At 38.3% G+C, this 25,476-nt stretch overlaps 1 protein-coding gene across 8 annotated transcripts in view; it reads right to left on the minus strand.

Moving 5' to 3' along the window:
• Positions 1–25,476, minus strand: part of SPATS2L (spermatogenesis associated serine rich 2 like) — a 166,517-nt gene that overhangs the window by 36,656 nt on the left and 104,385 nt on the right. For 7 of the 8 annotated variants that reach the window (XM_058709901.1, XM_058709892.1, XM_058709944.1 and 4 more), the window contains 4 exons: positions 23,630–23,738; positions 20,149–20,198; positions 17,296–17,542; positions 877–1,083 (listed from right to left, as the gene is read on the minus strand). In XM_058709901.1, the coding sequence (XP_058565884.1) occupies positions 877–1,083; positions 17,296–17,542; positions 20,149–20,198; positions 23,630–23,738 (613 nt within the window). The remainder of the gene's footprint in view (positions 1–876; positions 1,084–17,295; positions 17,543–20,148; positions 20,199–23,629; positions 23,739–25,476) is intronic. The other variant, XM_058709924.1, reaches the window with a different exon arrangement.

The raw sequence follows: 25,476 nt of genomic DNA on the forward strand, positions 1-25,476 counted from the left end.
TGCCAGGTACGCTGGCTCTGGCCCATCAGTCCTGAGCCAGCCCCGTAATTAGAGCAACAGCACTGAAAGCTGCTCTGGAGGCGCCAATCTTGCCTGACTTCCTGAAACCGTCACCAAGGTGTACAGATAGTACAGTGCGAATAGGCGGATTGTACTTATCCCAACAAGGCCATGTTTCTTAGAAGAAAGAAATCTCCCTCCAGAAAAGTAAGGAAGTATATCAAACCAAAGCCAAGGAAATCAGATACAACTAAGGCTGAATGAGAAGGATATTATTTAATCTGCTGGGAATCAGAAAGGAAGTGATTTATCCCCTTTCATTTTTAATACCAGTTATGTATAAAGTATAGCAAAGCTCAAAAAATAATAAAAATATAGCATGTCAGATATAAAACCCTCTTTCGGTGTTACATTGTCTGAAGGTTCTAACACAGAACTGAATTTACATGAAGAAGATCATCTAAAGAAGACATCATCAGCTTCTGGATTCATCTTCATTCAGTGCAAGTTAAGAACATGTGTGTCTGGGAAACATTCAGCATTCAAGTTACTAAAAGAGCTCCTGCATTAACATTTGCTTCCTAAGACATTAGGGTAGAAAGTATTTGTGGTGCAAATTTATCCATGCCTACAAAGAGAAGAATGACCACAGAGAGGCAGAGAAAGGGGATGTAATTCCTCTTAAACACTCGAGACCTTTGATTTATATGGGAGGAATCACATCTACTTTTCAATCTATGTTGGTCACAGAAAGAAAGGCAATTTCATGTGCATCTCTCTTCACTAAGCAGCATCTTTTGGAAAGTTCTATCATTCTGGCATTTCTCTGTGTGTGTAAAATAGGTTGAATCATTTGTGCAAAAGAAATCACTTTACCTCTTTTCTTTGCCAACTCATCTGGCTTTATTTCAAGATGAGCTGCAGGGGTATTGGACTTAACAGGAGATGTTTTTGCCTTAGGCTTGCTTGGGTTACAAGGCTGCTCAGCTGACCACTGTAGGCCATCTGACCCCTCTGGTGTTCCATGTATAGGTTTGGGGTTCCCATCTAAGGACAGTTTCTGTTGCAGTGGTCTGTTGCCTTCTGTAAGAAAACACCAAATAATGACTGTGAAGTGATAAGCTAAAAACACTGATGAGAAAGTGATGGGGGGGGGGGGTGCCAAGATTTTCATTTTGTTTACATGTTGGCAACAATGTCCTTCATTGCAAGCAGTCAGGAAACTGTTTTAATAGAATCTCTAGAAGATTTGAGGATGTACTAGAAAATAGAGCCTTGCACTTGGGAGTTGGTAGACCTGGGGTGGGTGTTTTGGCTCTGGTAATTACTTGCACGGTGACCCTGGGCCAAGCCACTTAACATCTCTGAACCTTGGTTTCTTCACTCATAACAAAGGTTATTTATTAGGAGATGAGAAGATTTTTTTTCCCCATTCAGTAAAGGTATAGGCATCTTTAAGTATGATTTCATATGGAGGCTATAAAAATGCAGCCCTCCTATCTCCAAGCGCTACATTAATGTCTTGTAGTATTTTATTCTGAATTAATGAAGGCAGAAGAGTGATTGGAGATAGGGCAAGAATGAAGTGACAACAGGTACTATAATCATTTCACTTAATTTATGGAGGGATTAAATTGGGAAACATCATAATATCTCAACTATATTTAAAATCTAGGGAGTCAAATTCTCTCTGGAGCTTTAATAGATGTAGCAATAAATTAGCAGCACATTGCTTTCAGCATCTTTTAAAGGTAGGTTTCTATTAGTTATTGCTGGAGTGAATTAAATGGCACCTTAGTGGCCTGAGAAGGAAATGTATCACCCTTAACATCTTACTCACAACCAGAGAAAGCTATGGGTGTAAAAAAAGGGAAGCCAGCATGTTTTGAAGGCTAGGTTCTTAGAGAAAGCTGAGTGTAGTAGAAAGAGTGCAGGTTTAGACCCAGGAGACCAATGTTCTGAGCTTCCCTATGTCCTGCATGAGCCTGTAGGAATGACTTCACTTTTCTGGCTGACTGTGGCTCACTTTCAAACAGCGCACAACATCATCTCTATGAATCCCAGCCCCTTTCACCCTACCTCACTTCTCTCTGCTCTCATGTTGCCTCTTAAAAACTTACTGCCTTGTATTTTAGCACAAGGCTTATGTGTCTGCCCTTCATCCTTGCCTTGAGGAGGCTAGGACTCCCTTGAAGTCAAATACTAAAATCGGATTCATTTCTGAAGCCTAGTACTGTGTCTGGCTCAATAGCTATCTGTAAAATTGTGACTGAATTAAAGTACTCTTAAAATGATTTCATAGGAAAACAAAAACAAAGAACAAACAACATTTTTCCTAACACTTGTCACAAACATTATAGACTGTACTCAGAAAGTGCCAAAGAATATGATCTGGGTCTTAGTCAATTTGATATTAGACATTAGCCCATTTAAGACAAGTGTAAATTTGACTTTACTTGAATCCATAATTCATAATCTATATATCAAGAAAGCACAGCATACATTTTATGGTCTGAATGATGAATACTCTTTAAAGGTAAATTACATTACACAATGAAATGTTCAGCAAAGGCAGTGAACAAGTTAAATACTGAAAACACCATTTCCTCCAGCAATGATTTAAATGGTAAACAGATTTAAATGGTATTTAATGGTAGTAAACAGATTTAAATGGTAGTGTACAATTTTATCTTTATGTATACTAAAGGAGAACTTCAGTATAGGGCAGTGGTTGTCAAGATTTAGTGTGTGTGAGTTCTCCCTCAGTGCTTGTTACAAATGCAAATTCCTGGACAACGCATCCAGGGATTCTGATTCAGCAGTGGGCCCATGATTCTACTTGCCAGGCGACTCTGTTGGGGTGAAGGTGGATGGCACCACCCACCTGGAGAAACTCTACTGGAAAAGATGGAAAACTAATTTTTTGATGAGTCTGTAAATGTTTTGTTAAAATTGTGGTTAAGGACAGGCTGGCTCCAACTCATTCCCTCTCTAAATCATAGAGAAGATTCAGCCTTGGTGAAATAGTATAAATTGAGAATCTAAAATATAGCTTATTGTGCATAGTGTAATAAATTAGTCTTATTCTTGAAAATAAGGGGATTTGTATTATAGCCTAATGGAAATAATGACCTTAGAATGAAGGGAAAAAATTATTCTGTTGGATGCTTTAGAATTTTAAATGGAAGGCAAGCATGCAAATGAGCATGAGTTCAGTGACCTAGAGCTGAAAATATTTTGTTTGTGTCTCAGAGAACTGGTATGTGGGCTACTGCTTCGTTTTATCATTCATCCAACAAATACCCATTGAGAAATCTGAGTAGCAGGTTTTTTTTTAGGGTCCTGAAAAGCTGTCTCATTATTGGTGGAAATCGCTGAACACTGGGGAGATCTGAAATTCTCAAAGATGACTTGGATGTATTTGCACGTTGGCTGTACAGATCTGTCTCCAAATATAGTAAAGCTCTGGGGCTCTTTCACATAAAAGCTGGTGGTGAGTTACTCAGCTATAACAGAATTAGGTTCATCTTAACCACGAATCCTGACATTTCTAGCAACAGAATAATGGGGGTTCTTTCCTGGATACAGTGATTTCCCTCTAACATTATGGCCAGAAGTACCATCGGTTCTTTATCTTTCTGGAATCTACTTGTAAACTTCACCAGCCTGTAGCTTACCAAGAGTTGATTCCTATCCCTGTCCAACAAGGTAGTCACTAGCTATATGTGGTTACTGAACACTTGAAATGTGGCTTGCCTAAATTGAGATGTGCTGAATTAAAAATATTTCTTGGATAATTTAAAAAATATTGACCATGTCAAGATAATAACATTTTGTGTATATTAAATTACATAAAATATATTACCCAATCTAATTTACCAGTTTCTTTTTACTTTTTTAATGTGGCTGCTAGAAATTTAAAAATTACATCTGTAGCTCACATTATATTTCTACTGAGGAGCATAATCTAAATCAGAAGGAGCGTGAGATTATTGGTCTAAAATCTGCAATCACTATTAATTCTAGGCTAAGAGAGTATCGATTTTAGTGAAATCTTAAAATATCCTCTGAAATTTCTACATGAGATAAGTGGTGACAGAGTGATATATGTCTTGTTTATCACTACATGCTTGGTGCATAGTAGGTACCATGATGAGTACTGAAAAAATGAATGAATGAATCAGCATTACTTTGGTACTTTCCATGCCTGGGACCCTTCTAGTTAGAGGGAGCCTAGTTTGATATGTGTCCCTGGTTGTGACTTTATCCAATATTCATCAAATACTTGAACCCAAGTAGTTACATCTTAGAAAGAAACGTTATCTCTGGAAACACCCAATCTGCCCAGATTTCAGTAAATATTATATACAATTTAATTTTTATTTATTTTAGTTTAATCTTAAGAATGGCTCTTAGAAGCTTTAATGTTTTTGAATTTAACTATCACCTGAGCCTTCCCTTTGTTAAAAATATTTATCAAATCCTAACACACATGGTGTATATCTTCCTGAGTATCATTCTGGTTTCTGATTCAATCTAACTCAACAGACATATATGGAGGGCCCACTACGTGCTAGCACTGGCTTATTCATAGGAGATAAATGAGACACAGTCTCTCTGCCTTTAACAACTAATATGTAAAATGTGAAAATGTAGCCTAAGACCACAGCATAGTAAACCTGAGTTCACCTTTCCCCACTGAATTATGTTGGTACCTTTGCTGAAAATCAATTGACTATATATGTATAGTCTATTTTTGGACCACATTCCATTCCATGGATGTAGTTGTCTATCCTTACCCCTAACACCACATTTCCTGTTTACTGTAGCTATATAACGAGTCTTAATATCAGGTCATATATGCCCTCCAACTTTGCTCTTCTTTTTCAAGATTGTTTTGGCTATCTTAGGACCTTTGCTTTTCAATGTAGATTTAAGAATCAGCTTATTTCAGGGCACGTGGGTGGCTCAGTTAAGCTTCTGGCTCTTGATTTCAGGTCATGAACTCATAGTTTGTGGGCTCAAGTCCTGCATTGGTCTCCATGCTGACAGCGTGGAACCTGCTTGGGATTCTCTCTCTCTTTCTCTCTCTGCCCCTCCCCTGCTTGAGCTCTCTCTCTCTCTCTCTCAAAATAAATAAACTTAAAAAAAAGAATCAGCTTACTTCTACAAAAACAATCAGTATCTTTCTACAAGAAATCGGATGGGATTTTGATTGGGCCTGAGTTGAATCTACAAATCAATTTGTAGATAATCAGTATCTTAACAATATTGCATCTTTTGATCTTTTAGCATGATACATCATACCATTTATTTAGCTTTTCTTTAACTGGTCTCAGCATTGTTTTTCAGTTTTTAGTGTCTTGAGCAACTTTAGTTAAATTTATTCATAGGTATTTTATGTATCTTAGGTTATTGTATAGTATTTTTAAAAATTTCATTTCCCAATTGTTGGCTGCTAGAATGCAAAAATACAACTGAGTTTTTATATATTGAACTTTATACCTAGATACTTTGTTAATTTCCTTATTAGTTTTTTTTTGTAGATTTCTTAAAATTTTCTTTATAGGCAATAATGACATCCTTAAATGCAGTTTAACTTCTTTCTTTCCAAAGGTTAGGAATCCTAGGTTAGTGCAATGTAGAATTGCAGTCCTTGCATTGCTCTGATCTTAGGGAAACTGCATTCAACATTTTATTATTAAATATGATATTAACTGTAGAGCAGATTTTTCATATGCTTATTGGGAAATTCTCTTATATTCCTAGTTTTCTGGGAGTTTTTATTATTTTGCCAAGTGATTTTGTTTCACTAATTGAGATGACCATATTGCTTTTCTCTTTTGTTTTGTTAACACAGAAAATTACATTAATTGGTTTTTAAATGTTAAGCCAACGTTGCATTCCTGGGAAAAAGCACACTTGGTCATAGTGTACTATCTTTTTTATATATTGCTTACTTCAATTCGCTAATACTTTGTTGAAGATTTTGCTTCTTTATTCATGAGCAATATTGTTCTGCTTCTAATCTTTTTCTTTGTTATAGGTCACATTTGATTGCTTCTTGTGTGGATTTATTTTACACAACAAAACATAAACTGTGGTGGTTGTTTTTTTGCTAACAGTACCAAAGAAAACAAATCTTCCTCTTGGGAGAAATACAGGACTTAGATTCAAAGATTTTTCATAATCTATGTATAGACATGTATGTGTTCAGACTTGGAAGTTTCTGAAAACTCTTTTTTCTTGTTAGACTTTACTTTTCAGTGAAAGTTTTATTTACTTATAAGTAGGCTGAAAGAAGTACACATAGAATTCAGGTCTAAGTTTAAGAAATGTATAACCATAAGAGTAGGTCTAAAGAAATTATTTTAAGCCACTGAGTTAAGATCTTCCTAATACACAGTAAAACACATTGTCTGATGATGATTAACATTGTAAAGTATTGTGAAGTAGTTCTACTTAGAAAAAATTGATAAAAAGACACAGTATAATTTAGTTGTTATAAAATTATGCCTAAAATTTCTAATGTCTGTGTTGCTTAAAGCATATTACATTCACTTAAAAGTAGTTAAGTGAATATGTTAGTGTTTATGATAACTGATAATAATAATAATAATAAATTAGCTCTTTGATCATAATCTTAGTGTTTTTAAATATTCACAAAGAACAATGCAAATGGAAATTAAACATTTTAAAATATTCCATTGCCCTATTGTCAGTTTTACAAATGAAAACAATGAGATTAGTCCAATCTTTGTGGACAGCAATATATTAAGAATTACAAAAATATTCATACTCTTTGATCCCAATAATTCCACTTCTAAGAAAATATGCCAATTAAATAATCATAGTTGTTTATAAAGATTTATATATAAGAAGTATTCACTATAGCATTATTTATAATAGTAATAAACAAATGGAAACAATCCATAGGGACAATAGTTTGGGAATTAAAAAGAAATATGTCAAATTCATAAGAACACAATGTAGCCATTAAAATAATGTCTTTAAAGAATATATAATGGTATGAGGTAATGTCTGTAATGTCATGTTAATGAAAAAGAATACAAAAGTTCACATACTACATAATGTGATCTTTGGTTTAAAAAATCCTATATATCTGTGCAGTTAAGAAATTCTGAAATGAAATTTAACAGTGGTTGTTTCTGTTTTTTTTTCTTAAACCTTACTGCATTTTTAAAATTTCTTCATTAGTATAAATTTCTTTTAAAATCAGAAATACACATCCCCAAAGGAAAGGGAATTAAAAGCAAAAATGAACTACTGGGACCTTATGAAGATAAAAAGCTTCTGCACAGCAAAGGAAACAACCAACAAAACTAAAAGGCAACCAACGGAATGGGAAAAGATATTTGTAAATGACATATCGGACAAAGGGCTAGTATCCAAAATCTATAAAGAGCTCACCAAACTCCACACCCGAAAAACAAATAACCCAGTGAAGAAATGGGCAGAAAACATGAATAGACACTTCTCTAAAGAAGACATCCAGATGGCCAACAGGCACATGAAAAGATGCTCAACGTCACTCCTCATCAGGGAAATACAAATCAAAACCACACTCAGATATCACCTCACGCCAGTCAGAGTGGCCAAAATGAACAAATCAGGAGACTATAGATGCTGGAGAGTATGTGGAGAAACGGGAAGCCTCTTGCACTGTTGGTGGGAATGCAAACTGGTGCAGCCACTCTGGAAAACAGTGTGGAGGTTCCTCAGAAAATTAAAAATAGATCTACCCTATGACCCAGCAATAGCACTGCTAGGAATTTACCCAAGGGATACAGGAGTACTGATGCACAGGGGCACTTGTACCCCAGTTTATAGCAGCACTCTCAACAATAGCCAAATTATGGAAAGAGCCTAAATGTCCATCAACTGATGAATGGATAAAGAAATTGTGGTTTATATATACAATGGAGTACTATGTGGCAATGAGAAAGAATGAAATATGGCCCTTTGTAGCAACGTGGATGGAACTGGAGAGTGTTATGCTAAGTGAAATAAGCCATACAGAGAAAGACAGATACCATATGGTTTCACTCTTCTGTGGATCCTGAGAAACCTAGCAGAAACCCATGGGGGAGGGGAAGGGAAAAAAAAAAAGAGGTTAGAGTGGGAGAGAGCCAAAGCATAAGAGACTCTTAAAAACTGGGAACAGGGGCGCCTGGGTGGCGCAGTCGGTTAAACGTCCGACTTCAGCCAGGTCACGATCTCGCGGTCCGTGAGTTCGAGCCCCGCGTCAGGCTCTGGGCCGATGGCTCGGAGCCTGGAGCCTGTTTCCGATTCTGTGTCTCCCTCTCTCTCTGCCCCTCCCCCGTTCATGCTCTGTCTCTCTCTGTCCCAAAAATAAATAAAAAATGTTGAAAAAAAAATTTAAAAAAAAAAAACAAAAAAAAAACTGAGAACAAACTGAGGGTTGGTGGGGGGTGGGAGGGAGGGGAGGGTGGGTGATGGGTATTGAGGAGGGCACCTTTTGGGATGAGCACTGGGTGTTGTATGGAAACCAATTTGACAATAAACTTCATATATTGAAAAAAAAATAAAATCAGAAATACAAAATCCCTAATTATCTTTAAAAAGCAGCATAGCCACTTTACTAAATTTCACCTGTACTTTACATATTCTATCACTAATAATTCAGTGAAGACCATGAGAAAGGCTTGTTTGTCTGAGTGCCTATTGTGTCCGGTGTCTATTTCAGGCACCAGAACAAGAATGGTGATCAAAGACAGATGTGGCCCCCATCTTTCCAGAACTTGCAGTGTATTAGGAAGACATATAAATCACACCAGCACACAGACAAATGTAGAATTACAATGATGGTAAGTGTTATGAAAGAAAAGTACATAGCATTCTGCAATCTGTAATTGGCATATTTGATGTAGGGACAGCAAGGAGTAACTCCCCAAGAGATAGATCCTGTGAGCTCATCAGGTAAGAAGGCAGGAAAGTGCACTCTAGGCAGAGACAGCATTTAAGGCAGGAGAAAGCCCTGTGTGCCAGTTATCAAGTTATTTTCTCTTGGCTCAAATCCACCCTTCTTTGCCTTACTTTGTGATACAGGAGCTGGCCCCTGCAAACGATTCTCTTTTGCCAGCTCACAGAATGTTAGCTTTATCAGTGGAGGGCAATAAAGTGACCACGCAGGGCTAAGAGGACAGGAATACACTTCTCTTCTAGTTCCGGTTCTTTGTTGTTATGCTTATTCATCACAGGAGGTGGGAGCCATGCAGAAGAGCTCCAGCTGCAGTCATGCCATGGTCCCTGCATCCCCCGCACTGGCAGTGGCTTCAAGAAGTTCCAGTCTATCTACACCCTCTGGCAATGGTAAAGTTCTTCTACAGAACAGCTCCGTCTATGCCCTGTGACAGTTTTTGTTTGTCTGTTTGTTTGGTTGTTAGTGTAGTTGTTTTGCTGCCACAAGGTTGCATGTTCCACATGCTTTCAATGAGGTCACAATCTCAATCTTGGATTGGAGGGCTCTCTTTATTGTCCAGCCTTTCTAGAGACAGTAACTACTCTCCTGCCATGTCTAGAACCCTTAGAATCCTCATTTATTCCTTTTAGTAGTTAATCACCTCTTCGTGTTTCTAGTGTTTTAGTTAGTAATTCCCTGTATTACATTCCTCCCATTCAAATAAACTGTGTGGTTTCGGTCTCTGGACTTGAACCTGACTGCACACACACAGTCTATATGAGGGACTTAGAGGGGACCAGGAGGGTTGGAGTAGAGACAGCAAGAAGGAGCAGGCCATTCAGTGAGGTTGGAGCATCACTTAGGGGCCAGACCACGCTGGGCCTGTAGGCCATGGTAAGACTTTTAGTTTTTATCTTAAGAGTTCAGATTTGTGTTTTGAAAAGGTTTCAGGATATAGAATGACTTAGAGGGGAACAATCTAAAAGCTAGGACATTAATCAGTGGACTCGTACAGCAACATAGGCAAGAGAGGATGATGGCTTTGGTGGGGAGGCACAGGTAGAGACTGTGAGAAACGGATGGGTTCTAGGAACATTTGGAAAAGAAAATCGACAGAACTTGTTGATGGATTGGATGAGGAGAAGATGTCAGGACTGATGTCTAGATTCCTGGCTTGCACATTGGATAGATAGTTCACTAAGATCAGGAACACTAAAAGAAAGCTAAGACTGGAAGGGAGATCATGAGTTTGCTTTAAGCATATTGTCGAAGTGCTTTGAACTGTTGAAGTGAAAGTGTCAAGTAAGAGTCTGGAACACAGAGAGGAGCCTGGCCTGGGAAGAGGAATTTGTGAGCCAGCTTACATAATTAAAACCTGGGCATGGTTGAAATGATCTAAGAAGACAGTACAGGGTCTTATAGGAGAAAGGACTTGGAACAAACCAAGTCTTGACAAGCTGTACCAATTAACAGCCTACGTAGAGAAGAATGACCCTCAAAGGAAAAAATGGAGCAATGAAGATGGAGGGGAAATCAGGAGGGTGTCATGTCAGAGGAACTGAAAAGAAAAAATAGAGTCCTTAAGGATCGTGTGATCAACAGCATTGAATGTTACAGACAGAAAAAGATAAAGTACAGATTGGAAAATGCGTGCTAAATTTAATCCACTGAGGCCATTGATAATCATCGTGGGAGCAATTTCTTTGGAGTGATGGGGCTGTAAGCCATACTGAATAAGATGATAAGTGAGAGACAGAAGTGAACAGATGATGGTGAGTAAAGATAATTCTTTTAGATGTTACAGAATAACGGTCTAGTGATAAAGCCCCAAGAAAACTCTCTTCACATTACAGTGACGACGCACCTGGATTTGCATGGTCCGTCATTCTTCTGTCACTGCATGACAGGATAATTAACAGAGAGTCAGAGGAACCAACAACTTTGAAACAGAGACCCAAACAGACAGGTTTATTTCAAAGACATAATGTCTGTTGGTTCTGCCTCTTTGTAAGTTCTTTATCAAAGACAGATAGACTTTATTATTTCAAGTCCTATTAAACTTGATCAGATCGGTGGGCATAAAGCTGGTAACTTTCAGATTGGAAGCAGACCTTTTAGTTTTATTTACATTACCTTTCAAGGTCTCATTTGTTACTAATACCTTTACAGGTTTATTTATATTAAAAGATAATAGATAAGAAAGTCAATGAATTAAGCTGCTCAATGACACAAGGTGGACAATTTCCCTTAATTTGTTTCACTGACTTATTTCACTGCAAAACAGAGTCAATTCTCACTATATTTTGATACAGCCATTTAAATCTTTGTTCAAAAATTTAAAAAACAATTTTTTTTGGAAGGCCTTTTGTTCTTTGCAAGGAGTGCATTCCATTTAAGTAAGTCTCTTTGTTACTGAAATCGCCATAACAAAGTATGGGTGGGAAGTTATGAAGATATCAGCTCTTCAGAGAGAGTAGTTTTGTGTGTTTGCTGCAGGGTTGCAGCAAAAGTAGTTTTCAAATGAGAAGGAGAAGGGAGAGGGCTGTGGATTTCACTCTACCCGGGTGACAGAAAAATACCCGAGGGGTTGTGTGTTTCCTATGCCCTCCTGTCACTACACCCCATGTCTGTGTCTGTCTCTTTCTGCTTTGTCACACCCGGAGAAAGGAAGCAGAGGTCTTGGTCATGGAAAATGCAGTTGAAGGCCTCCCCTAATGTTCCCCAAACAGTTCTGACATTACTGCTGCTGAGGGTGTGAAACTGAGGGTGTGACTGCACAGCGCACAACCATGAACAGGAGCTAACACTGAGTATTTAGATGCTAAAATAATCATTAATGAGGAGTGAGAATAGCAATTACTGTGCTTCAAATGTAAACTTTCAAAATGCGAGTTCATAGGACACTACTTAGTATCGGCTACATAGATTAAGAAAGTATTGTATCTTTAATTTAAAAAAAGAGTAAAAAGCCCATGGTTATGGCTCTGCAAGGGTTTCAGCTAAAGTCCTTAATTAAGGTTTAAATAAAACATTGGCTGCTTGGACCACTGTAACTTGGTGTGAGAGAACCTGCTCTGAGGCCTCTGGGTCTCAGCTCCCATGTCTCCTCTTCAATCACTCACAGGACATGACGGCCTTAGTTCAGGTTGCTACACACCTGATCTTGACCCCTGCCCTGATCTCTCTCCTACTCACTGCCTTCGCAACGTTTACTATCATCTAGAATTCTCGTGGTAACTTAGCTGTATTCTGATTTATTATGCATCTCTTCACCTCACCTTCCAAAACGTATGCAAACTTCATGAGGGCAGAAGTTTTGCTGTCTTGTTTGCTTCGTCTAGAATTCCTGGCTCATGTCAGGATGCTTAAAAATGTTTACTAGACACATAAATGATCTGAGGGTTGACTCTATGCCGGATGCTGTGCTAATCACTTTAGACACCTCACTTACTGCATACCACAGTCTTGTAAAGTGGAGTCATATTTTCTATTTTGCAGGTGAGGACACGGAGACACAGAGTGGCTAACTTGTCCCAGGTCACCTAGTAAGCGATGAGGCCAAGACTTGAATCCAAACACCTCTAATGCTAAAGCCTGGTTCTTAGCTACAATATTATATTGCTTGGAGGGCTGGCACTGCCGAAATCCTGGAATATACACATTTGGCTTTACTATTAAAGTTCCAGGCAAGCTGCTTTCATCTTGTTGATCTTTTCTAATCCTCTGGTCCAATATAGGGGCTTAGAGAAGCAGGGGAGATAATCTTGAGGCTAGGACTGACAGTAGCATTAAAAAAATCTGCTTGGAAATCCTATAGGAAACCGCATACCATAAAAATACTGTGAAACAGTCTGGTGAGGTGTGTGTGTGTGGTGGTGTGGGGTGTTAACAAGATGCACAAATGAGGGACAAGCAGCGAACATTCTAAAATAACGGGATCCTTTCTCTCATGTTTGGTTCTGCTCACTTTGAGAATGAGAAAGCAGTTCTGTGCCAGTGCCATGCCCAAATAGACAATGTGTATTGTCAAGGCAAAATGACTGGGCTGCTCCTGTTCTGTGATACAGAGCCGATTGTGAAGTCCGGTTTGTGCAGGTCAGTGAACACAGCATGGAGCTTTCTGTTTGAGACAGGTAACGAATAACACAAGAGCTGGCTTCCCAGGATGCTTCACAAGACCAGGGGACATAAAGGAAGCCTGCTGGCCGTCAGGGGAGCTGAAGCCAAGAAAAGCCCCGCCTCAAAGTTTCTCTCAATGGAGTCAGTTGGTGGCCCGTAATCCGGCTCCTTTCCTATTCAGTGGGAATTGTGTCCAGTGAGAGAAAGCCACACAGGAATTTGAATTCTTATTCTGACCTATCCGGTGATAACCACCTAAACATTTCAGTAATACACGTCTTAAGAAAAGTAGAGCAGGAAGAATATTTAGGAAAATTGAACCCTAAAGTCATAATGTGCTTTAGACATTTAGATGGACTTTAGGAATAAAAATGATCCTTGGCATTACTTTTGGTAAAAATAAATCTTAATCTATTCCTTGTCTGACTTTGTACTTGGACACAGAATGATCATGATTGGATTATGTAAAAGATCTAATTTGAGCTGTTATTAAAAATTCCAAAATACAGAAAAAAAAAAAAAAACTACTCCAAGGCTTAAAGAAGTAATTTTGTACTAAGTTTAAATCAAACTCCCAAACTTCTAAGCTACATGCTGACAGGCAGCATTGTCCCACTCGACAGTGCTATATTTACAGCCTGCAATGATGATGCGTTTGGTGGTTATTTTTCACGTAGGAAGTCACACTAACACCCCTGAACCACCTGCATATATCTTAAAGCTAACTTCTCCCCTACCAGAAAGTGATTCTGTTTAAAATTTTTGAAAAAGAGAAATCTTGAATGTCAAGGTGTTATAAAAAGATAAAATGTGTGTTCCACATGTTCACAGCCTGCTGCCCAGCTGGGCATTCAGGGCAAGCTTTCTTGAGCCAGTTTCATTATTGGAAAGATTGATAAATGCTCCACTGCAAGCAAACTGGAGATTTCTTTTACACTCATACTTTGAACCCACTCAAGTACAGAATATCATTATATGGCTTTGTTAGGATTACCTTTTCCTAATTTTTCAATTATACATTATTTAGGAGTTATGGAGCCCACGGTTTCAGCAGAGACTCTCTGAATGCATGCATTATATTACAGGCTTTTGCAAACTAAAAAGAGTTACCCCAGGGGTGCGGGTTATCTTCTCAACCTGAGGGGCTCTAGCTTCCTCGGCAATAAAGTGAGGAGATGGGCTTCAAGGATCACTGCCATCCTTTCCGGTGCCAAGGCTCTACATTCAAAATGGGGTACAGAATGTCCAAGACCTAACACTCATCTGTGAAATACCTGTTAGGGGTCTCGGGGTTTCCAATGGATTGGATGAGCATTTCAAGGCCATTTCACAGTTTTGGCACCACCTTCCTGATGAACTTTCATTATCTTTGGGAAGGAAAACCTAACTAGTGACAAACTCATTTTTAAATTTATGAGTGAGCTGCTGCTGATGTTAATGGTCAACCAGGAGGATTCCTTTCCTTTTGCAAAATCATCTAATAATCTTCCATGATCATCATTCAGTCCTTAACAGGAAAACTTACGTGAAGTATAGATTTGAAGTGAACCAGTAACATTAACAAATAATACTGACATACTTCAATGCCTTCATGCTAAACTTACAAAACTTGGGATGGCTCTTTGTGCAATGAAGGATTCTTCACACAAAGTTTCATGTTAGAGTCTACATAAACCTCCTTGTACAGAGAACTCCTCCAGTGGGTACTTAACTTTCAAGGCAGCTATCCACTGTGAAGTGAAGCGCTTCAATATTGAATTTGCTCTAATGTCATATACTTGATAGAGTTACCGAAATTGTTTTAGAAAGAAGGTATAAATTATAAGTAAATGAACAAATATACGTGCTAGGCTTTTAGTCTGTGATTGATATCAAAACAGCAACTTGAGTAATTAGATTTTGAAAGTAATTCGTGTGAAAGCAATAACAAGCAAAGTTGGGAATCTGCCACTCAATTATTTAATTTCTTTCCCCTGCCCTTACTATAAATCAAAACATTCTCAAAATTGTAGGCGTAGTAAAAACTGAATTAAAAAATTCCTGGAAAATTTAGATTCTAAAGGGAAATAGGCTATTTTTTTTTTTAAATTTTTAAGTTTATTTATTTTGAGAGAGAGAGTCAGCACAGGTAGGGTAAGGACAGAGAGAGGGAGACAGAGAATCTCAAGCAGGCTCCACACCATCAGCATGGAGCCTGACATGGGGCTCGAACTCATGAAACTGTGAGATGACCTGAGCCAAAATCAAGAGTTGGACACTTTATCAACTGAGCCACCCAGGCGCCCCTGTTGGGTTGGTTTTAAGGAAGCATTGCACAGTAAGGATGATCTGAATTATGGCACTCAGTATTAAGAGAGTTGGTAGGTAATGTGTTTATGGAAGAAAATTAGTGCTTCGTGAGCAAGTTGCAAACTCACTAGTGTGCTGTGTAGCATGTCAGTTATTTAATGTATTGCTTCCTCACTGGAGCCCTGACTTGGGACATGTCACCAGGAGACGTTCTGTTTGCATCATCTTCTGCTGGACTGAATTGTTCCTAGGCAGGGCCTGTCTTACTCAGAGACTGCAGACATACAAGAGTATGGAGTCAAGTTTCTCCACTTCTTTTCAACCTTCCAAATCCCCTCTCCTCATTCAAATTTATGGGTCCTTCAATAACTACTACTCCCACAAAACTTCCCCGGATCACTCAGTTGGATGTAGCACCTCTGTTCCCTAAACTGTAAACCCAGCCTTCTCTTCAAGAATAAATAACAGGATGTGATTCCCTCAGGGCCTCAACCATACCATACCCTTCTCTGAATTTACTATGGCCTGAGAGCACAGTGCTTTGCGTGTAGGAAGAATTTAAAGAGTCACTGAGTCAATAAAAGGAGGATTTTGTAACTAGAAGGACTTCAGGAATTATCTGGTTCTCACTGGGAGAATCTACCACCGGTTCGAAGGCACTTTGAAAAACTGATGGGGCATTTTTAAAATTTGTGTGTGGGGGAGGGGCCTACACCTATAGCCAGGTGACTTACAATCACAGGCATCCTGCACAACAAAGAATCATCCTGTGTCCTGAACTTTCTCATGTCCCGTTGGATGCTTTACATATAAACACAAGTACTTTTTAATATAAGTTTCCTATAGATTTCCAGGATTTACTTGGATATCTGGGATTTAATACTGGGTAAATTAAGAAAAGATTGTATTTTATGGTGTTCGGAACCAATCAAAAGTTTTGCAACATTTGGGAAAATCACATGGCCAATGACACCTGTAGTCACGGTATCTAACAACTAGCATCCCTGCATCAGCCTGCATTTGTAGTAGCTGCTTTCCTAGCGATGCTGTGTCTATATACAAACATTCTCATTCAGCTCTTACATCACAGGTGAAATACAAAAAAAACCACTGTCTACAATATCTTGTTGACCACTGTTCTCTTTTAGGTGCAAAGTGATTCATTATAAGTGGGTGTGTATATCAGACCATTTTATCAGGTTTTCTATTTTTTAGTGGTTCCTGATTTCTCACATTTTTTGCTTTATTGAAATCCTGTTTCTAGATAGATTATATAGATTATATTATCTATGAATTTTATTTTAGGATTTGTTATAAAATGGAGTATTCAGTAAGACGGTATTGAGGGCCACTGATCTAGTACATTGTCGTATAGTTTCCTTATTTTACAGAAAGGAAATGGGACACTAGAGATGAAATGATGCACCCAACATCATACACTTGATTAAAAAGTAGCCTTTGGTGGACTGATTAAGATATAGCTATAGCACAAATAATTAATATTCCAGATTCTAACACCCTGGAAGGTTAGGTTCTGTCACATAATATAAAATACCAAAAGTTAAAATAACTTGATCTACCCTTTAATAACATTTGCTCTTGTCATCAATTATTTCTCCCTTATCCCAGGAAAAGGTGTCCTGAAAGAAAATTTCTTTTAACTGGAATTTCTGTTTTCCCGATGATGCTAATACAGATTAGAACTATGTTCCTTGGAAAAAATAATCCTCTGACTTAGTGCGGGGCTAAACTGAGTTTTATTCTTTGGCCCTGCAACATCCTCCCCACCCCCTTCCTATGGGAAGATGTCTGCATCCCTGCACGATGCAGAACAACCCTTCTCTTTCAACAATATCAACAGTAGAAACAATCAACTCAGTGGGTTCCCTCTGCATCCTTTTCTTCCGTGCCTTCCTAAGCAACTCTGTACGAGAATTACTGACCTGTGACCCCACGAGGGGACTTTGAAGGTTCCTCGAGTATCGAGATCTTTTTCTCACGAGGGATAAGGACTGGTTTTTCACTGGCAGAATCGGTGGATGAGTTGTCCTTCTCACAGCCATTTATGTGGCCATTTTGTATCTGGGGCGGTGGTGGCTGCAGGGGCCCTGCTTCCGGCCTCTCTGCCTTGTCTTTAGCATCTTTGTTGCCTTGATGCTGCTTAGACTTGCTTCTTTTTCTTTTATTGTTCTAGAATGAGAAACAAATGAGAAGATAATATTATTCAGCTCAGACCCTTTAGATACAAAGTGAACCTAGACATCAAAATGAAGTATGTTATCTTGTTTGCTTTCTGGCCCTTTAGAATGGGCGAAAACACCTACATTTTTATTAACCGCCCACATTAATGTAAGTATCTTCTTTCTTACAGTAAGTTGTGTAAACTTTTACCTCATAAACATAGTGAGCAAATAAAAGTTCCCTTAAAAGGAAAAAATAGCAGGGAATGGCCTAAAAGTCGAAATATTATTGGAGCAAATTGAAGCCATATATATATGAACGGTAATATAGTAAAATCCTGTGAGAACTGCTTTCAAAGAACTTGAATTCAGATATTGTGCCACTGGAGAAGAGCTCACATTTCTTAAATTGGTGATGTGGTGGTGGGAGACAAGGGTTCTGATCCTCCGGGGAGGTTAGGAGGTTGAGGAGGAGAATCAGTAGGAAAAGGGCAGGCAAGTCCTTGCAAGATGAAGAAGTAGAAGGCAGGTCCCCAAAGTCCAGGTTGGGACTGCCGAGATAGATACTAATCAACCAGGAGATTCCTGGCATGGCTGCCACTGTCCACGGAGTGCAAGGCAGCCACAGGACACATAATCATCCCCACGAGAATTTACGCTGGCACAGACAACTGCTATAAAGCCATGCCAAACCGATCTGAGTCCACCTGGATTTGGACCGTGCAGCTGGAATCCTGGACGACCTCTCGGCTATGAGGCGAACAGCATTACATGGTTTCACTTTATTTACTTTGAAATAACACCACCCTGCATTTTAGACCATTAAAATGTTTTTGGACCCCAATTATCACAATATGGCAGGGTTTTACGGTACCTCTCCTAAGATGCCCTAATGGATGATACATAATAATATACAGGAAATTAAGAAGATGTTCCCAATTATGTTGCACGCTTTACTTGACTTTGGTTTTGTACCTTCGGGGTACTCAATGTATTTAACATTCAGGACGGCGCAGACCTTGGCCAAACAGAACAGATGCCTGACCCATTAGAGCAGACCCTGTCCCACCCGCCTGCTGCAGCAGTGAGTGCCAGTGGAACATCAGCCTGGCTTTGTTCTTCAACACATTTGAAAAGAAAAAATAAAAAGAAACTGTTTCCTCTTAATTCTCCTCCTCATTCCCTTTCTTTCCCATGGAAACCACAATCATTCCCCCAGTAGTGCTCCTCTGGCTGAGAGAAGCCATTCCCTGGGTGAAGGGAAGGGCTGGCGGCACAGGTTCCCATGCAAGCTGCATGTCTGCTGGGTTGGGGAGACCATTTTCCCACTGAACCTCTAAGATGGAGGCTCAGTGAGCTGGGTCTGCAGTTGTTCCTCTGCTCCTTTTTTCACATCAGAGAAATCTGATACCCAAACCGCACATCTGAGATTTTTCCACGGACATGTCAATATTGCCTTTCAATCACTTGCAAACCATTTTCAGCTCACACAGAAGTCAGGGAAACCATTAGTAGAGATAAGCAGAGATTGTCAAAAAGGGTGACACACAAAGGTTAAAAAAAAAAAATCTCCCAATTCCTCCTATTCCACAAGAAACTAAAGGGAGAACAGAGGGCGAAGGGTAATTTCAGTAATCTCAGTCATCTCAGGATTTTATGGAAGTAATGCTGCCTTTTGTCTTCTCAAAACCTGTTCTGTGGGCCTGTGATCTTCCCTCATGGGGAAGGGTAGACTGGAGTATTATATTGTGGGATACCCAAAACACAAGGCCTGGCTGGGAAATTATGGGTACGGATGGGGCAGTTCCTTTGAAAACAGAATCAGACTAAAACAGGTTGCAGGCCAAGAACAAGACTGGTGCACCTTGTAGGAGCTACTGAGCTCCATATATGTCCACAAGACTAGGCAGGCATGTTCTGGAGACAGAGTGCCATGTGACACAGGCGCACCTCACGTGTGCCCAGAAGTCAAACCCTTTGTGACTAGCCAAGAAAGGAAAATAATTCGAAGAGGGCAGAGTAAAATCTCCTTCCCTCTGTTCTCAAAGAGTGGTTTGCCAGGGTTATCAAGAAGGAAAAAAATTGGTCCCTTTCTTACTATGGCTTTAAGGTATTTTCTTGTTCCTTTGTTAAAGATCTAGTTTAGAACTCCGCAAAAAAAAAAAAAAAAAAAAAAAAAAAAACAAAAAACCAAAGCAACTCAGGGCAGCTTTGGACAGATTCTTTCAGTTGGAAAAACATGTGAAAATATATTTAGAGCTTTTCAAGTATTTTAAAACACTCCCTAATTTTTTCCTTTGTGCTAAGGAATATGTTCAGGCAAGTTAACGTCTTGAATCCTTTGAATTCTCCGGCTGGGTTCCCCTTAATACTTAAAAAGAAAAACTCTGGGACTTCTAAAGCACACCTGGTGGTTAAAAACACTCCAACAGAAAACAAGGGCATTAGTAGTGAGGGTGGCTGGTAATTGAAGAGAGTCTTGAATTTGCAAGTTTTCTCGGTCTACATACCAACATATTTGAAAGAAGCATAAAATTGGTAACCTTGTTTAAATGGTAACAACCATGGATGTTTTGATTGGAGATGTGATTAATTTACAATCAGTATTAATCTTACCTTCTTTTTTCCTGTCATATTCCATTCTTTTAGAACTTGAACTGCACTGCCTAGACAAAGACAAAGAACCTTCAACACGTATTCACATAATAAAACACCACACAAAATTCATCTCTGTCTTTCCATCCTGGTAGCAATTTTTTTTTTTTTGTGGCTTTTTCATTTGTTTTGATACATCCTACCTTAATAAAAATGCCAGTTTCATTTTTTATTTCCAGACTTTCATTTAATTCACTGCATGATCTTGGTTTTATCAAAGTATTAAGCCCCACTACATGAAGCTTACCTTTTTATCATTATGTTGTCTTAGAGAAAATGAAATATATCTTGAGAATGTTCTGTTAGCTTCATTGCCATAGGTGGAATTAAAATTGTTCTGTTTGATATATGAATCAAAATACCTATAATCTTCCAGACCAAACATGGGATTTTGAATATTATTAACCAAGTGCATCAAAGCTTTTTGCTTGGCCACTCCTGCTCTTTTTCTGCCCCCACTCATTATGTTTGCAACTTGAACTTGAGCAGCGTGATAAGGAGGGCAGATTATCTGAGGTTGGTTTTGCTCTCGTCACTGTGCATAAGGATGGGATGTGCTCTTTGCGAGGCTTCTACTTTGAAACAAAAGAAATTCATCGACTGACATATTAATCTCAGGTTTTCTCCATGCTATTCACATACATATGTGGCCTTGCACAGACTCAGAGGAAAAGTCTAACCTGATTAAGCTGTAAAATATTTTAAAAGACATGTATACTGTTAATCAGCTATGATAACTGTTTTCCACGTGGTGTAACAAAGTTCTTCCCTCATTCCAACTGGGCTGGGGGTAATTTCAACAATACGTTATTGGTAATGAGTACATCATTTGTTTTCCTATAAATAGGTAATTCTAAAAGAGTAGCTCTTAAATGTATTCTTTTAACAATTTTAAGCCTTTTCATACAATCTCATTATACTAATAGTTCTGTACAATGAGTGTGTTGGCTAAACAGAGATAAACTTCAGGCCGGTCTTTATAACAAATTTCAAATTAGTAGGGTCCCAATTATTGAGTCCACTGTCACTGTTAGATAAGCAGAAGGCCATATTGCTTTGACAAATGTTTAGACAGGCTAATTATTCCTATCTATTCAAAGTTTCCAATTCAATGCCCCTCTTAGGCTTTCTGAGTTACATGTACTTGAAATAATAACACCGCACTTAAAAGTAAGTTATAATTCAGACTTTTTATTAACTGAGCTGGTCTTTCTCTCATTTGCCCAGAGAATTAATGTTTCACAGTATTCTCCTTTTGAAGAACTTTAGAAAGTCACTTTTATTAGGCTTTTTTCTTAGCCGATCCAGTGGCTAATAATCATCAGGGTAGTTTTTACTTACAGCTAAACTTCAGTTTTCTAAATAAAATAAAATTAAAAAGCAGTGTTAAATAATGTTCTTTCTAATCAGAGAAAGGAGGTGAGTTGCTTATGGCTTTACAATTATTCCTCTAATTTTCACATTTTGACATAAATTCTATTTGCAATTTGGACAATGAGCTTTTCGAGAGCAATTCTGAAGAAGGAATACTCATGTTCACAGAGAATTTAGAAAGTGTTTTATTAAATTTTAATTATACTGAAACGGCTTGAAGCTTTTGAAGCCACTCAGAAATAGTGCTTTTAATATGCCTCATAAGTGATTCCTAACAAATATTTTCGAACTTCAGTGGTTTTTAAACAAGTTTTCCAACTGGTCCCCAACCAAAGTGATATGAGATTTCTCAGCAATCAATGGGTTTTTTCAATGAGATCTCAACACTGACAACGAGGTGACAATTTCAAGGACAAGCAAGGTGCTCTATTTAAATACAAACGGATTTGATGACAGTCTATCAGTTACTGAGCATCTGTGCATTTCATCAGGGTCACTTTGTAATGAAAACTTTCACGATGGGGAACGTGGGGGCTTCAATCCAAGTGAGGGTGGGGAAGAATGGGGATAATAACCTTTTTCCTGTCCTAAAGCTTTTTTCCATGTGAATGACATTGGCAAGTGAATCTTGAGAGTTTATCTGCGCCAGGATGTGCAGATTTCCAAAATTTTTTTCTTGAGACAAATTGCACCAAATGCTGCGAATTAGATCAATATCAGATTTTCTACTATTTTTTTCTTATGACTAAAAACTCTGTATCTGCCAGTCCATGAGACAGAGAGAAACAGAAAGGTTGCTCATTATGGGTCTGCTTGCAGGTCTATTTTGAATGACAATCATTTTTTAAATCAGTTAGCACCCTAAATCTTGAGATTAGTTGAGAGAATTTAGATTTAGAGTGTGGCCTGGTTTCAAGACCTGGCCTGAAATGCAACCATACTTGTAGAACTTTAGGGAAATTATTCCAATCCTAGGAAAATAAGTAAATCAAACTATCCTTAACAAAGAAAGTATAAATAGGATATAACTGAGAAATGTGCTGACAGGTGTTCCCTGACCCGATTTATCAGATTATATTTAGCCAGTCCATATTTACAACATAGAAACTAATACCAGGACAGAACCCATATGGTAACTGAGGACAAGTACGAGACCTCTGTCCATAAGTGGAAATTGTTCAAATAGGAGGGGAGAATTTCCCCATAATATACAGGAAATAATAAGGTCGTAGGTTACAAATTTATAAGATAAACATATTCCTAAGACTTTGGATTCTATGATATCACTGGCAATTGCTTGTCTAAAGAAAATTCTATTTTAGACAGCAAAAAGGATCTAGAGGTAGATGAGCAGAATTGATATTCTGATTAATTAGGCAATCTCAAAATCATAGACTAAGGCTACTAAAGAATAAACCAGTACTGGGGCACCTACGTGGCTCAGTTGGTTAAGCATCTGACTTCAGCTCAGGTCGTGATCTCATGGTTCATGAGTTTGAGCCCTACATTGGGCTCTGCTGTCAGCGCTGAGCTAGTTTCTGATCCTCTGTCTCCACCCCCACCCCCCCATCTTTTTCTGCCCCTCCCCGGCACAGGGGTGTGAGCATGCTGTCTCGAAAATAAATAAACATTAAAAAAAAAAAGAATAAACCAGTCCTCTCAGACTATGTAAGCATCAAGTTCAAGGACTGCAGCTAAGTACAGCTATGCTGAAGAGTTGAGGAGGCTTTCCAGATCAGGAAGGAAGTGCATTACCCTCCATTCACAAGGACGCCATCAAATAAAGGGCATGCTTAATAACAAATTGGAAAGACCGGTGGACAATGGAATTAGCATCATTATAATAGGTATCTTTTAGAAACTAGGTACAATCTTTTTTTTTTTACACGAGGGAGAAAGAAATCCCAAATTCTGCTCTTATTGAGTATATGGATGTGTTTTTAAAGCTTAGCATATTTTTATGAGAATTACATTGTCAGTAGCTAATTGACATTCAATGCATTTGAGGAAAAACACAGAACATATAGAATATTTAGTTCTAACAGGTTCAGGGGTCATGTATGCTTACCATCCACGAAGGCTTGCACTGCTTTATCTACATTAAAGTCAAACTGTTGTAGCACCAGCACGATTTCATTATTGCTTTTGTTGGGAACAACTGAGCGAACTGCATAGATCTATGATGAAAAAGAAAAGAAAAAGAAAGGTAAACACTTTAAATATTGTCCATACTGGATAGACTATAACTGTTAGAAGGCCTTGAAAAGCCAACTAATCTATCTTGCCATCAAGCAGACTCAAGCATTTCAGACCAGCAAAAGTTCATCCTGCTAATCACCTTGATACCCTTTTTATTTATGTATACATGTCCACCAAGAGCTCCTTGTTAGGACTGTGGTAGTAAGTGTGAAAAGCCAATTCTGGTTTTTCACCCTCAACCTATCCCCAAGACTAAGGATGCATACAAGAGGTGTTTTCAGTGAAGACACAGATCGTTTTCTGTCTCAAGCTCTCCTCTACACTGGCTCAGGGGGCATCTTTGGAAAACTTACAGAAATAGCCCCATGCCTCAGCTTCTCTTATCTGCACAGTGCAAGCAGTCATCTCAAAGCTCACACAAGTGTGCTGTAAAACTCCATTAATGCTTACAAAGACATAAAAGTGTGGGGCACTGTACTTTTGAAATGGCAATCTTAGCCATAATACAGAATGTTCCCAAACACATTTCTAAAAATCAAACATTTAAAACATCGTAAAAGTAAATACATATATGAAAGCTAAGGATTTTAATAGGTTAAGCTAAGCTGATAATAAATTTTTAATGACCTATATGTATTTCTTAGTTAAATTTAGCATGGATTCTTTACTAATAGAATTCATGGACCTCTATCTCACAGAACTTGGAATTACTACAGTATGCTCTACTTATCTGAGCAAAACCTAGCTCACCCAGCTTTCTATCAAGGGGATTATTGTAGCTGCTACTGATAGATTCTAGAGTCCTCATGGTGCAAAGGTAAGTGGTAGCCATAATGATGATCATGAAAGCACAGCACAATCTTTGTGTGTTTTTATCAATGGTTAAATTATGGCTAATTGAGTTTTAGAGTTACATGCAGTTTACTGTAATCAGATTCGTGGACTACAGATTATATGGGTACGATATGTGTAATGTGACTCTCCTAACCAGAACATTTAGTTAAGTATAGTTAAATATAGCCTAGTTCCTAATTATGTCAGAAAATAGGCAGCCTATCTCATATAGATCTGTACATGAGAGTACGTAGATTATAATGAGAAAACAGCACAAGCTGGAAGTACATAACTTACAGAGGTTTGACACTATTGATCAGAAAGCTGGTTTTGAATCTTGACGTTCATAAACATGTGGGTTTAACCAAGGACTCTAATGTAATATATGTATTTGTATGTATGTGTCTCAGGATTCCTTTGCTTTTTTTTTTTTCTATTCTCACCTTTTATAGTTCTTACTTTTTTAGATTCTATATTAAAAAATTTACTTCTTCAGATATAGGTTCCTTCTCATCTTTTCTCTTTCCCCTCTGTAAAAATCCACTCAGTGAACATTTTTTGAATGCCTATTGTGTGACAAAGGCACCAAACTTCCTGGAACTTACAGACTAGAGGGGCATGTACGTGTTGATCAAATGATCACATAAATAAATATATATGTATACACTGTGATTAATGCCATTCAATCATATGACAAGGAGACTTGACCTTATATAGGTATGTTAACATCTGAAGGACAAGTGAGAAGAGATGGGTAGGAGGTAAGAGGAAAGACATTTTAGGTAGAGGGAACAGTATGAATGTGGAGTAAGGCACAGAGGGAGGCAGAGCTGAGGCTTTTAGAATATAAGCAGGGACCAGTGGTGGGCAGGGACTAAATCA

The sequence above is a fragment of the Neofelis nebulosa genome, chromosome 2 (assembly GCF_028018385.1).
Source record: "Neofelis nebulosa isolate mNeoNeb1 chromosome 2, mNeoNeb1.pri, whole genome shotgun sequence".
Lineage (NCBI taxonomy): Eukaryota > Metazoa > Chordata > Mammalia > Carnivora > Felidae > Neofelis > Neofelis nebulosa.